This window comes from Scyliorhinus canicula, chromosome 14, assembly GCF_902713615.1.
Source record: "Scyliorhinus canicula chromosome 14, sScyCan1.1, whole genome shotgun sequence".
NCBI lineage: Eukaryota > Metazoa > Chordata > Chondrichthyes > Carcharhiniformes > Scyliorhinidae > Scyliorhinus > Scyliorhinus canicula.
This window is the reverse complement of record NC_052159.1, coordinates 20,886,116-20,900,367: the sequence shown is the minus strand read 5'-3', so window position 1 is coordinate 20,900,367 and position 14,252 is coordinate 20,886,116. Positions and strand designations below refer to the sequence as shown.

The following is a 14,252-nucleotide window of genomic DNA, read 5'->3' as shown; positions in this document are numbered from 1 at the left end:
CCAGTGACAATGCCACTGTGTCACCGTTGATCCATTTAAATGGAACTCTGACTACTCCATGTGGCCAAGCGTCCCAGATTCTGACCACCTCCTCGGTAAAGAAGCTTCGACCGAGTGCCCAATTCCATTTGCTGGTGTTTATCTTATGTTAACGGCCCCAGGTTGTGAACATACAGTGCAGAAAGAGGCCATTCAGCCCATCGAGTCTGCACCGACCCATTTAAGCCCTCATTTCCACCCTATCTCCGTAACCCAATAACCCCTCCTAATCTTTTTGGACACGAAGCAATGTATCATGGTCAATCCACTTAACCTGCACATCTTTGGACTGTGGGAGGAAACCGGAGCACCCGGAGGAAACCCACGCAGACACGGGGAGAATGTGCAGACTCCGCACAGACAGTGATCCAACAGGGAATCGAACCTGGGACCCTGGCTCTGTGAAGTCACAGTGCTAACCACTGTGCTGCCATGCTGAAACTGCCCTACCGTGCTGAAGATAGTATAGAATCATAGAATTCCAACAGTGCAGGAGACCATTCAGTCCATCGAGTCTGCACTGACCCTAACCAGCTCCATTCCCTCGACCAAGATGGCAAAGAAAGCAGGATTTAAAAAAAAAAAAATTTTTTTTTTTAAAAAAAAGGTTGGCTGCAGAATGTTGCATTTTGGGAAATAGTGGTGGTCTGTAGGAAGTGCGAGCGTGACGCTGTTGGTCTCAGAATGGAAAGAACTCCGGCAATGAAAGCTCACGACTCACTCTTCATACTCTCCTAGTTCCGGGCCCTGAGCACTCCTGAGGACCTCATTAAATTTTTATCAAAATAAAAGGAAGCACTATTTTAACACAATGCTCCCTGACACACATGCCACTTCCCTGGTTGTTTCAAAGAATGCAGCATTAAAGACTGATAGAAACTTTCTGAATACTGTCGCTGTTGGTCGACTAGTGTCCTTCCCCAGCTCCAGCAGAGGGAGTTTCGGTGCAATTCTTTACATGATGCACCCACTTTTGACATCGACAGCTCTTTGTCATTGAATCACTCATGCACGCGCCTCGATCCCAAAGGAACTCTTTATACAATCGCCAGGAAATGACCGCCTGATTTAGCTTCTCCACTGATGCAAATGCAACTAAAAAAAATCAAAACAAATGCCAATTGCGCCAATAATTCAGGGGATTGATTCACGTTCGAAAAATTAATTAGAGAACTGAGAAAGCAGTGCAGGGTTTCAGCAGGCATCAGCGTTACATTATCCACTAGCTGTGTTGAAGCTGAGCAGGTCAAGAGACACTTGGTTTCACCTAAATACAGGTACAGTGTTACAAATAGCCTAATGCAAGCTGATGGGTAACAGTAGCCTCCCTTCCAGGTCATGCTTTCCAACAGTGGAAATGTGCCGGGAACAAGCCACTGGAACAATGCCAGCGTGGTGGCTCTTCTGCTAACATGGCATTGTTCAAACCTCGCTCACACTCTTGAACCGGAGGCCCAAATTAACGTTGCTCATTTTCATTGCTTCAGCTTTTACGGTTACTGGGGGATGAAGGGACGTTGGTGCTGGAACGCAGGAAGATTATCCACTTCAGGCAGCCATTTGTTCACATCTTTCACCTCCGGGACAGTACAGTCACTGCTGCCTCACAGCGCCAGGGACCCAGGTTCAATTCTAGCCTTGGGTCCCTGTCTTGTGGAGCTTGCACGTTCTCCCCGTCTCTGCGTGGGTTTCCTCTCACAGTCCAAAGATGTGCAGCTTAAGTGGATTGGCCGTGATAAATTGCCCCTTAGTGTCCAGGATGTACAGGTTAGGTGGGGTTACAGGGATAGACCGGGAGAGTGGGCCTAGATTGGGTACTCTTGCAGAGGGTTGGCGCAGACACGATGGGCCGAATGGCCTCCTTCTGAACTGCAGCAATTCTATGGCAGCACTCCCTACTGCACCAGCATTACAATTTTGCCCATACCACTTACCCATAGGCTGATCTGGGTGACACTGCCAAATTAAGGGCTGTCAATTGACAGCTGTTAGGACTTCCAGTGAGAGGTCCCAACTCTCTTTCTTGCTGACAGGGAACAATGTTATCCCATCAATCAAGAGTGGGTTTGAGCCAAGGTCCCAGAGGGGAAAGTCCAGTTGTCTACCCTATTATCCCGCCTAGATCCCTGTAAGACCATTTATATTGCCGAACCTGAAATGTCAGCTGTGGTCGAGTGGGCAGCACTCTCTCCTCTGAGTCACAAGGTCTGTGGTTCAAGTCTCGCTCCAGGCCTCGAGTACAAAAAAAAATGAGGTTGCCACTCCAGTGCAGCACTGAGGGAGTCTCAAGGATGCGACAGCAAACAGGTGGATGAATATAGGCCAGAAAGGCCAACTCCAGCATTGAAGAACCATTACCACAGGGACTGCAGAAACTCATGGCACCCGCTCCCTCACCACCCACATTTCTCAAGGCAACTTTCAGAAGACAAGCCACAATACTTGCTGCATAGGTCAGAAAAGCCTCTACCTCCCACTGATTAGACCTGCAGGTCTTCTCCGGGGCAGAACTGTATGTCAATAATCCTGATGGAAAGTCTCAGACACTCCAGACAGTGGTGCAGCCTCACTTAATTGTCCACTCAGCCAAGTGATGTTTTTTTTTTCTTTTTCTTTTAAATTTTGAGTGCCCAATTCATTCTTTCCAATTAATGGGCAATTCAGCGTGGCCAATCCACCTAGCCTGCACATCTTTGGGTCATGGGGGCGAAACCCACACAGCCAAGGGGAGAATGTGCAAACTCCACACGGACAGTGACCCAGAGCCGGGATTGAACCTGGGACCTCGGCGCCGTGAGGCTGCAGGGCTAGCCCACTGCGCCACTGTGCTGCCCGCCAAGTGATGTTAACAGCAAAGGAGGAAAGATGGTATCTACGGTGCCAAATGTATCTCAGCCAGCCTAGTATTAGTGTGCTACAAATTATTTCAGTGCTTCTCAAATTAGAGTGGAAAGTAGGTTTACTTGGGTTGTAAAATCATAAAAAATAGGAGCAGGAGTAAACTGTACGACTCTTCGAATTTGCTCACCATTCAGTAAGATCACGGTGATTTGATTCTGACCTTCCCCTTCACTTCCTTACGGTATCAAAAATCTGTCGAACTCAAGACTACACTCAATGACCCAACCTCCACGGTTCTACGTTGAAGAGAGTTCCAAACACCAACAACCCTCTCCGAGGAGAAATTTCTCCTCACCTTGGTCTTCAATTCTCCCTATTCGGAAACTGTGCCCCTTGTTCATGATTCCCCCATGAATGAAAATGAAAATCGCTTATTGTCACGAGTAGACTTCAAATGAAGTTACTGTGAAAAGCCCCTAGTCGCCACATTCCGGCGCCTGTTCGGGGAGGCTGTTACGGGAATCGAACCGTGCTGCTGGCTTGCTTTGGTCTGCTTTCAAAGCCAGCGATTAGCCCTGTGAGCTAAACAGCCCCTCATGGATAGGTCCTCTCAGCTTCCACCTGGTCAAGCCTGCGCAGAATCTTGTTCCTGCTGCCGATTGGTGCAGTGGACACGTGAATTGTTGGATAATGAACTGACCAGGTTTAACATTGATCTTTCTCTCCCCTCCCCTTCCATCACTCTTCTTTCTGTGGGTCAACACGTGTAGAATCATATCAGAGTATTAACACGATTCTCTGCCTGCAGAGGAGAAATCGGGGGCGGGGATTCTCCATCCCGCCAGCCGGCCAATGGGGTTTCCCATCGTGGGCAGCCCTGCGGCGTCGGGAAATCCCCGGGCGTGGGTGAGCTGCCGGTGCAACGGGGAATCCCACCCCAAGTGTGTGTGTGGGGTGTGTGGTGTGTGACAGACAGAGGAGGAGAAGAGAAAATAGGACAGAAGAAAATTGAACGGTTCAGAATTGAAACCAGCAGTTTTGGATGAAGCACAGATTTTGCCAGTGAAACACTATTTTGGTTTTTTTTTGTTGCTGCCTCCCGTGCTTCTTCAATGATGCAGAGAAATGCCGATTGAGGATGATGATGTTGATGAAAAGACGATAGAAGAAGATTTCCCCCGACACCCACGGTTGACATTTGAGGAGTGATTCGGACTCTCGCCCCGATTGAGTTCCCGGTGCCGCTCTCTCTCTCTCTCTCTTTCAGGAAGAAACAACCCAATATGCCAACCAACAGGCCTCACCGTTTGGAAATCGAAGCCACTCGCAAGGAAAGCGAAGACAAAGAGAAAGTCAGCACAGCATGTTGACACACAGGACAAAGACTGAGGCGCAGCGGTGAGAAAGTCTTGCACCAGCTGAGAGTAGAATGGCAAAGGGCCTGCTCCCACACAGGCCCAGAAAAGTACAGATATTGGATTATATTTTACATCTTTTATATAAAAAGAGAGAAAAACAGGCATTCGGAAAAGCCAGAAGTGCAAGGAAAAGCCCAAATCTGGATTAGAGAAATCTTGTGGGGAAGGGGGGTTAATTTAACAGGCACACTGAAGCCAGCTTGTGCGTCACCTGAAGTAGCTCCAGCGGTCACCGGCCAGATCCTCGGTCGACGGAACTTGGTCACCAACTCTGAAGGCGGTATGGCACAAGAACGGAATGTCAGAATTACTTCGGCACAACTCTGCAAACACCTACCTCGCTGCCCCGAGCAACCGGCTTACAGCAGCTGCTTCATAAACGATAAGGGCAGTTGTGAGCCGTGGGGCTGTGTATAAAATGCTAACTCCCTGCAGATCAACTATCTCTATACACACAAAAAAATGGGGCAGCTGCTTTTCATGTCCCACATGGGCTGGCAATTCCTTCCTTGGCGATTAGCTGCTCCAATGCAGTGTTTTGTGGAGCCCCAGCACCGTGGGCCTCAGCACATCTGCGTTTCGCCCAGTCACAGCCGTGAGTTTTACAGCACAGCCTTTTGGCCCACCGTGTCTGCATCGGCCATCAAGCACCTATCTATTTTAATCCCATGTTCCAGCACTTGGTTGGTAGCCTGGTATGCCATGGAGTTTCAACAGCTCCTCAAAATGCTTCTTAAAAGTTGAAATGAAATGAAAATGAAAATCGCTCATTGTCACGAGTAGGCTTCAATGAAGTTACTGTGAAAAGCCCCTAGTCGCCACATTCCGGCGCCTGTCCGGGGAGGTTGGTACGGGAATCGAACCGTGCTGCTGGCCTGCTTTAAAAGCCAGCGATTTAGCCTGGTGAGCTAAACCAGCCCCTAGAAATGAAAATCGCTTATTGTCACGAGTAGGCTTCAATGAAGTTACTGTGAAAAGCCCCTAGTCGTCACATTCCGACGCTTGTCCGGGGAGGCTGGTACGGGAAGTTGTGAGGGTTCCTGCCTCTACCACCCTTAGAGTCAGCGAGTTCCAGATTCCCACCACCTTCTGGGTAAAAATAAAGTCCTCAAATCCCCTGCCCCTTACCCTAAAATCGATGCCCCTGGTTAATGATCCTTTTACTAATGGGTACGGTTACTTCCCATCCCTCATAATTTTGTACACCTCAATCAGGTCCCCCTCAACCTTCTCTGCTCGAAGGAAAACAACCCCAGCCTCACTTCATAGAACACTCCAGCCCAGGCACATCATGGTGAATTTCCTCTGCACCTTTCCCAGTGCAATCCCATCCTTCCCATACTGTAGTGACCAGAACTGAACACAGTACTCCCAGCTGCGGCCCAACCAGGGTTTTATACAGCTCCATTATAACCACTCTGCTCTTAGATTCTATGCCGTGGCTAATAAAGGCAAGTATCCCACGTGCCACCTTCAAGGACAACTGCCTTGCACACCCATTAAAGCTGAACAAATCAGACAATGGCTTCCATGCCTTCAGCTGTAAATCTCTCACGCGCTCCCTCTCCTCGCGCACGTTCTCTCCCTCTCCTCTCGCGCGTTCTCTCTGCCTCCTCTCGCTCGCGCTCTCTCTCTCTCTCCTCTCCACCTTTCGCGCGCTCTCTCTCCTCTCCACCTCTTGCATGCTCTCTCTCTCTTCTCCCCCTCTCGCACGCTCTCTCTCCTTTCCTCTCCCCCTCCCACACACTCTCTCCTTTCCTCTCCACCTCGCGCGCTCTCTCTCCCTCTGTGCTCTCTCTCCCTCTCTCTCTCTCCCTCGCCCCTTCTCTCCTCCCAAGGCATTTCTAAAAACCAATTTTGTTGATTACCTGTCCTAATAACTCATGTGGGTCAATGTAAAATTTTGTTTGATGACCCTCTTGTGAAGAGTTTGTGGATGCGGAACCCCTACATTGCAGAAGGAGGCCATTTGGCCCATCAAGTCTGCACCGATCCTCCAAAAGAGGACCCCACCCAGGCCCACGTCCCCGTCCTGTCCCCCCAATCCCACCTATCCGTTGAACACTAAGGGGCAATTTATCATGGCCAATCCACCTGACCTGCACATCTTTGGACTGTGGGAGGAAACTGGAGCACCCGGAGGAAACCCACGCAGACACTGGGAGAATGTCACAGTCACCCAAGGTCGGAATCGACCTGGGTCCCTGGCTCCGTGAGGCCGCGTGCTAACCACTGTGCCGCCCCAACATGATTGGAAATTGTTTTTACGGATCGGCTCCTGCACGGAAACAGGGTGAATTCAGAACTCAGGAAACTGGGTTGTTTGCAAAACCACTTCTGAAAACCGTCACAATATAAAACAGGTTGTTCATGCCATCTTCAGCAAGAATGACTAAATGCATGAATGAGATACTTCTGTTTTGTGGATGATCCATTGTCACATTCTTCATCTTTTGGGTAAAGTTACACCCAGTGAACACATGTTGCAAACATCACGCCAATCGAAGGGAAAAAACAGACCCAGTTTTCTTTCTTTACTCAAGAGTCAGTTACCAAATCCCCTCTTATTGAGGAGCCAAAAGCAGAGCAAATGGCCCCTCGCGCAAGTAGAGGTGTCTCTAAAGGTCAAAAGGGCCTGAAGTGAAGTGGTTAGGAGACAAGTGGGAAGTGATGTGGTTAGGAGACAACCTAATTGGGTGACCTTGGAGGTAGAAGGGCCTATTAAAGGATGTGAAAAGGTCAAATCAGAGCAACATTTAGCTCCCTTTAGCTCTGAAAACTCGAAACGTTAACTTGGCTTCCCTCTCCACAGATGCTGCCAGACCTGCTGGGTTTGCCCAGCATTTCCTGTTTTTGTGTTTGTTTCAGATTCCAGCATCTCATTTTCTTCTGTTTCCGGTTACATTTCAAGAAAACCAGTTCACCCAACATGCAAAAAAAAAAGCTGAAAAAAAATTGCCACTTGTACCCAGACTGGGATAGAGAGTCGAATTTGTAATCTGCAATCTATAAAAACAGGGACTCCCCCCCCCCCCCCCCAACGACTCCCGAAACACAAGCAGACAAAAGTGATCGGGCAGCAAGGGCTGAATTTACATCTTCACTGAAATGGAACTGGGCGGATGAACGGTAGTTTCTGACAGAATTGTTTGAGCTCTTACCGCCATCTGCTGTTCAGTCCAGAAGTTGCGCCCAAAGATTTCTCTGGCAAGAATAAGCCATTATTGACCACACGGCAGCTGAAATTTTTGGCACTTGCGATTCACCATGGGTCAAGCTCAACGTAGATACCACACGTGTCAAGATCTGGAGCGCCGGGCGCAGATTCAATGTGACTTTGAAAATGGAATTGGGTCTGCAATTTTGAAAAGGCGATCCCTGCAGGGCTCATGGGAAAAGGACAGAGGAATGGGGACAATTGGATAGAGAACCAGCACAACTAACCAAACTGCTCATTTCTGGGCTTTGAGACTCTCAGCTCCCAGGTCTCAGCAGGATTCTAGGGGGAAGTGGCGGCGTGATGTGCGCCCTTCATGGAGAGGAAGATCAGCCAATTCAGCAGCACCAACAGGCGATCTCCTGGCTGAGTGAACAGCCTGTGGGGCAAAAGTGCAGCGGCCCACGCCAAAATAAAAATCAAAGAGAAAAGTCTTTCTCAATAAACAAACAAAAAGAAATAAACCGTTCACAGTAGCCACTTGAAATGGAGTTAGATGCTGACCTGATCCGTAACCATGACAACGTAGGTGTGGTGCCTCCGCCGAAGACCCAGACCGTGAAAAAGACAATAAGCAGGGTGGTGGTGAACATCATTTGCCTGGCGTAGGTGGCAGTGTCTCGGATGGCAAGAGCAAAGGCCATGGCTCCTCTCAAACCTGTGGGAAGAACAAGGGTCACGCACTGAGGTATTCAACGTTCAAATAGCCAGTCACTGTCAAGCTCGTCAGTAACCTGGGTGAGCAGAGGCTAAATTGAGAAACCGCTCCATTGTCAGGCCCGGCTCAGTGGGTCACAGGGCGCTGTGGGTTCAAGTCTCGCTCCAGAGAGTTGACCATATATATGGGGACAGTAGAATGGTGGTTAATGTTACTGGACTAGTAATCCATAGCCCTGACTAATGCTCGGAAAACAGGAGTCAAACCCCGTCACCGATTTTCAACTGGTTAATGAAATGCTGTTCTCATTAATAGCTGCTGCCCTTACCCAGTCTAGCTGACACGCGACTCTGTACCTGCAATCATCATCATGTGTTGGAAGTTCCAGCCAATCTTGTGCTTTCTGGCCAAGTTCAGGAAAAAAGACAAGGGGTAAATGTTGGCAGCTCGCCCCAGCAAGATAGCAATCTGATGGGCACGGCCTGTTAAGGAGCTTGCACGGCTATCAAAAGCAGATTATCATCTGAATGGCTATAGATTGAACGGGGGGGAACATGCACCGAGTCCTGGGTGTCCTTGTACACAAGTCGCCGAAGATAAGCATGCAGGTGCAGCAGGCGGTAAAGGTGGCAAATGGTATGTTGACCTTCATAGCGAGAGTATTTGAGTACAGGAGCAGGGATGTTTTGCTGCGATTATACAGGGCCTTGGTGAGGCCACACCTGGAACATTGTGTGCGGTTTTGGTCTCCTTATCTGAAGAAGGGTGCTCTTACTACGGAGGGAGGTTTGCCAGACTGATTCTTGGGCTGGTGGGGCTGATGTACGAGGAGAGATTGAGTCGATTAGGATTATTTGATTGGATTTATTGTCACATGTACCGAAGTACAGCGAAAAGTATTTTTCTGCAGCCAAGGAAACGCATACAGTACGTACATAAAAGACAAAAAGAATAATCAACAGAGAATTATATTCGCTAGAGTTTAGACGAATGAGGAGGGATCTCATAGAAACCTATAAAATTCTGACAGGACTAACAGGTAGATGCAGGATGTTCCCGTGTACAAGGCGACGTGCCCGAAACACCATATAACGGCAACAGATTCCCCATGGTCCCTGTGCATAACTCTGGGGTAGCGGTTAACTTTAGACCTGGGCCTTAACTCGTCACTTTAGCTGTTGCTAGGAGACCAAGAGAGGGAAAAAGCTCTTGCGGGAAAATAAAGGGAAAACACCTGCATTTATTTCCCCGGAATTCAAAGCCCGATATAATGAAGTCACTTTGTCCAAAACTGTACATTTCAAATGTAAACATTTCACCAATTTTGTTAGTTGGCTGTTTTTACATAGATTGTTCAGCCCATAGAATCCATGCTGGTGTTTATGTTCCACGTGAGCTTCCTTCCCCATCTCACAATACCAGCATTGTCCTCTGTTCACTTCTCCCTCATATGCTTATCTAGCCGTGGCTTAAATATTCATTTTCAGAAAAGACTTCCATAAATTCCATCTAAAAAAGGTACTTAAGAGTAAATTACCCTTTAAAATAAAAAGTGAAAGTCTGCATCCCTGTTTAACTAATAGGCAGCAAATCTTAATTGCATAACAACGAACGTGCTTTACAAAAATTGCAGGAATTTTGAGTAAAGGATACAAAGGCCCCCAGGATGAAGATGGGGTTGAAGACGTGATTCTGAAACGTGAATAATGCCAAACCCATGTAGGAAAAAATGAAGTTTTCGGCCAGGAAATTCAGAACTTCGAACAACTGCAAAAGAAGATTGTCACGTTAGTGTGCAGTGCACGGGAACGCATTTCAGTTTGTGAACTTAGAAACGCACCGTGAGACAAAAGACCTCGAGCATTCAGCTCACAGCCCAGCGTAAAAGTGAAAGAGAGAAAGCAAACAAATGGGCCTTGCCACAACCTGGCGGAGACTCAAGTCTCCCCAGGCTACCCGCAGTGGAAGAGAGTTAACCACCCAGCAGTGTACCACTGGCAGTGGAGAGTCAGTCCCCACAGACGGCTGGCAGTGTACCACTGGCACTGGAGGATAAATTCAATGACACCACTACTGTACAGTAAGAAGTCTTACAACACCAGGTTAAAGTCCAACATGTTTGTTTCAAGCACGAGCTTTCGGAGCACTGATGATTCACCAGAGGAAGGAGCAGTACTCCGAAAGCTAGTGTTTGAAACAAAGCTGTTGGACTTTAACCTGGTGTTGTAAGACTTCTTACTGTGCTCACCCCAGACCAACGCCAGCATCTCCACATCACAGCTACTGTATGCATACTTATGTGGACAGTAGAATGGCGGTGGTGTTACAGACGAGCAATCCAGGAGGTCGAGCCCAATGCTCCAGAAGACAGGAGTTCAAATCCCACCATGGCATTCCAGGGGATATTAAATTCAATCTATTAATAAATCTGGAATAAAAAAGCTCGCCTCATTAATAATGATCATGAAACTACCGGATTTTCATAATAATCCATCTGATTCACTAATGCGCTCCAGGGAGGAAGTCTGTCATCCGTACCCCGGTCTGGCCTACATGGTGACTCTCGTCCCACAACCATGTGCTTGACTCTTAACTACCCTCTGAAAATGGCCCAGCAAGCCACTCAGTTGTACCCATGCACTACCAAAGCACCATAGGTCTACCCGCACCTCAGGGCCGACAGTGGTTCAAAGGCAGCGGGCGGCTCACCACCACCTTCTGAAGGACAATTAGGGTGAGCAATAAAGACTGCTAAATCTTTCTCTCCTCTCCATTTCTCCTTTCCTGCACGTTTCGACTCCCATTCAGTTCCAGGATTTTCAAAGCCACGTTAGGGGCAGCAGGGTAGCATGGTGGTTAGCATAAATGCTTCACAGCTCCAGGGTCCCAGGTTCGATTCCCGGCTGGGTCACTGTCTGTGTGGAGTCTGCACGTCCTCCCCCTGTGTGCGTGGGTTTCCTCCGGGTGCTCCGGTTTCCTCCCACAGTCCAAAGATGTGCGGGTTAGGTGGATTGGCCATGCTAAATTGCCCGTAGTGTCCTAATAAAAGTAAGGTTAAGGGGGGGTTGTTGGGTTACGGGTATAGGGTGGATACGTGGGTTTGAGTAGGGTGATCATGGCTCGGCACAACATTGAGGGCCGAAGGGCCTGTTCTGTGCTGTACTGTTCTATGTTTTAAATGGTTATATAAATATAACAGAAATCATGAGTAGGAGACTTCCCTTTGGAAGCAAAATGACTGCCACCAGCTGCTTGGAGATTATCTTCTAAAACACGATGACAGTCCATGCCCCTGGTCCGACGCTAGCAGTAAATTCAGGGGTATGGTTCATGTGCAGCGGGGTGAGGGAGTGGAGGGGAAAAAACCAGATCAGCAGCAAAAATCACACTGAAGGTCATTCATTTGTAAAGTCATCCCTGCTCCAAACATAGAAACATAGAAAATAGGAGTAATAGGCCCTTCGAGCCTTCTCCACCTTTCATTATGATCATGAGTCCAAATCAGTATATGGTTTAGAGAAGCAGTTAGATGTAGCATGAATGGAGCAACGAGCTTCAAGGGACCAAATGGCCTCCTCCTGCTCCTATTTTTTCTATGTTTTTTATGTTGCTATGGCTAATCCTCTATCTCAAAGCCATGGTCCTGCACTCTCGCGATACCCCTTGTCACCTTCAGAGTTTATCTATCTATTTCCTTCTTAAGTATATTCAGTGACTTAGCCTCCGCAGCCTCCTGTGGTAGAGAATTACTCACCCCGAGTGAAGGTGTTTCTCCTAATCTCATTCCTCAATGGCCCATTCCATATCTTGAGACTCCCCTCGTTCTAGACCCCCCACCCAGAGGAAATAACATCCCAGCATTCAGTCTGTCCAATGGCGTCAGAATAATGCGTCAATTCTCTCATTCTTCTAAATTCTGGTGAACTACAGGCCCAGTCGACCGTAATCGCTTCGCAAACCCACCTCTCTCCAACTTCCTGCCCTCCATTTCTCGCTCTCTCCCTGGTGTCATTTTCCCATTGGGTTACAGTTCCATGGATTCCTTTTGCCTTGCAGCAACTTTCCATTTGTCATTAACCAGAGTCCACAGTTGAAAAGCTGTCCAGCCACAGACATTACAGCCAATCCTCATCCAATCGTTTCCCGCCAAGATCAGCGCACTCTGCCAATTCTGGCCTCTTCTGCAACTGCCCCAACCTCAGCGGTCACACCCTCTGCAGCCCAAACTCTGGAGTTCTCTCACAAAACCTCTCTCCTCCTTCAAGACACTATTAAAAACCGCCGTCATTGATCAAGCTTTTGGTCACCTGTCCCAGTATCTCCTCATGAGGCTCAGTATCAGTTTGATAGACTCCTTAGATCCTTTTCTGATGTCATATGAAAGGCGTCATATAAATGAAAGTTGTCGTTTGGGGTGTTAGCAAATATGGCTTTGGAATTCTGTCCAGTTGCATCTTCCCTAGTTCAGGCAATGGTTCACACTATCATCCAGCTGTGGCCTTCCCAACCAGGACTGGCTGATGTTACACACACACGCACGCACACACGCACACAATCAAATTGAGGACCAACAACAATGTTCTTCCATACCTGCTTTGTTCTGTCTCTGGACTCCGGTGACAGGTTGTTGTAGGTATAATGAGCCTGTGTGATTCCACAAAAGAGGACTGCAACCACACCTGAACACAGAAACACAAGGCTAGTTAAAATAGGAACGCTAGGCAAACTGCTTTTCATTTCAGACAAGTGGCAAGTGACATTTGTCCCACACAAGTGCTAGGCTGTGAGAATCTCCAACAAGAGAGAGAGGGGGAGAGAGTCCAACCATCTCCTCTTGATGTCCAACAGCATTATCATCACCAAACTCCCTCAATATCAACATCCTGGAGATTAACATTGGCCATACGTTGAACTGGACCAGCTATATAAATACTGTGACTACAAGAACAAGTCAAATGTTGGAAATCTGGCAGTGAGTAACTAAACCTCCCGACTCCCCAGAGCCTGTCCACATCCTACAGGACACAGGTCAGGTGTGTGATGGAATGCTCTCCACTTGCCTTGATGAGTGCAGCTCCAACAATACTCAAGAAGCTCGACACCATCCAGAACAGAACAGCCCCGCTCAATTGCTCCCACTTCCACAAACATTCAATCCCTCCACCGCCGATGCAAGGTGGCAGCAGTTGTAGCACTTACAAGATGCACTGCAGCAACTCACCACGGCTCTTTCGACAGCACCTTCCAAACCCATGACCTCCAATACTTGGGAGAACAAAGGCGATAGACACCTGGGAACCCCATCACCCCCGGGAAATTCCTCTCCAAGTGACACATCATCCGGACTTGGAACCTTCACCGTCACCGGGTCGAAATCCTGGAACTTCTCCCTAACAGCGCTGTGTATGTACCTACATCACATGGACTGCAGCGGTTCACGGTGGTGGCTCACCATCACCTTCTCAAGGACAACAAGTGATGGACAATAACTGCTGGCCTAGCCAGCCGTTTGTATCCCGTGAATGAATTAATAAAAAGTTTTCAGCATAACTTTAAAGTCAACATTCCTGCCCAGCAGCCCCCTCACCCCCCCCCCCCCCCCCCCCCCCCCCAAAATAATATTGTACTCCCTAATCAAGAATCTATCAAACAATATCAAAGGAACTCTAGGGTAACGTTAGAAAGAGCATAAATCGCAAGCCCAAATTCAGCTTAAATCTCACCAACCCGCCCGGTCTACTGCAGATAATATAAACAGCAGATTTGCTTTATCCATCAGGTTACAGATGAGCAGCCTCTGGGGTCTGAGACAGCAATTGATGCAAGTAATAGATCACCAGCTTCTCACTTTAGTGGCTATTCAAACCCTCTCCAGCTTGTTAAACAGAACCACTCAGGTTGCAGAGAGTGAAGTCACCCTTCCATTAAAGTATTCCACACCATCCATCAAATCACCTCGCCTTGCAATCATGTTCCAATAATGAAAGGCTTTTTAGTCTTTCTTCTTGTAAGGAAGGAAAGCGGATACAATTACCAAAACCCCACCCCCACTGCAGCAACGTCTTGATCGAGTGTTGTG

The 14,252-nt window shown here is 48.1% G+C and overlaps 1 protein-coding gene across 2 annotated transcripts in view; it reads right to left on the bottom strand.

The window, feature by feature from the left end:
- The window catches only part of slc9a7 (solute carrier family 9 member 7), a 158,985-nt gene that overhangs the window by 33,917 nt on the left and 110,816 nt on the right, over nt 1–14,252 (bottom strand). Inside the window, exons 9-13 of one of the 2 annotated variants that reach the window (XM_038817802.1) lie at nt 12,764–12,852; nt 9,827–9,940; nt 8,530–8,641; nt 8,020–8,173; nt 4,510–4,569 (exon numbers count right to left, since the gene is read on the bottom strand). In XM_038817802.1, the coding sequence (XP_038673730.1) occupies nt 4,510–4,569; nt 8,020–8,173; nt 8,530–8,641; nt 9,827–9,940; nt 12,764–12,852 (529 nt within the window). The remainder of the gene's footprint in view (nt 1–4,509; nt 4,570–8,019; nt 8,174–8,529; nt 8,642–9,826; nt 9,941–12,763; nt 12,853–14,252) is intronic. The other variant, XM_038817803.1, reaches the window with a different exon arrangement.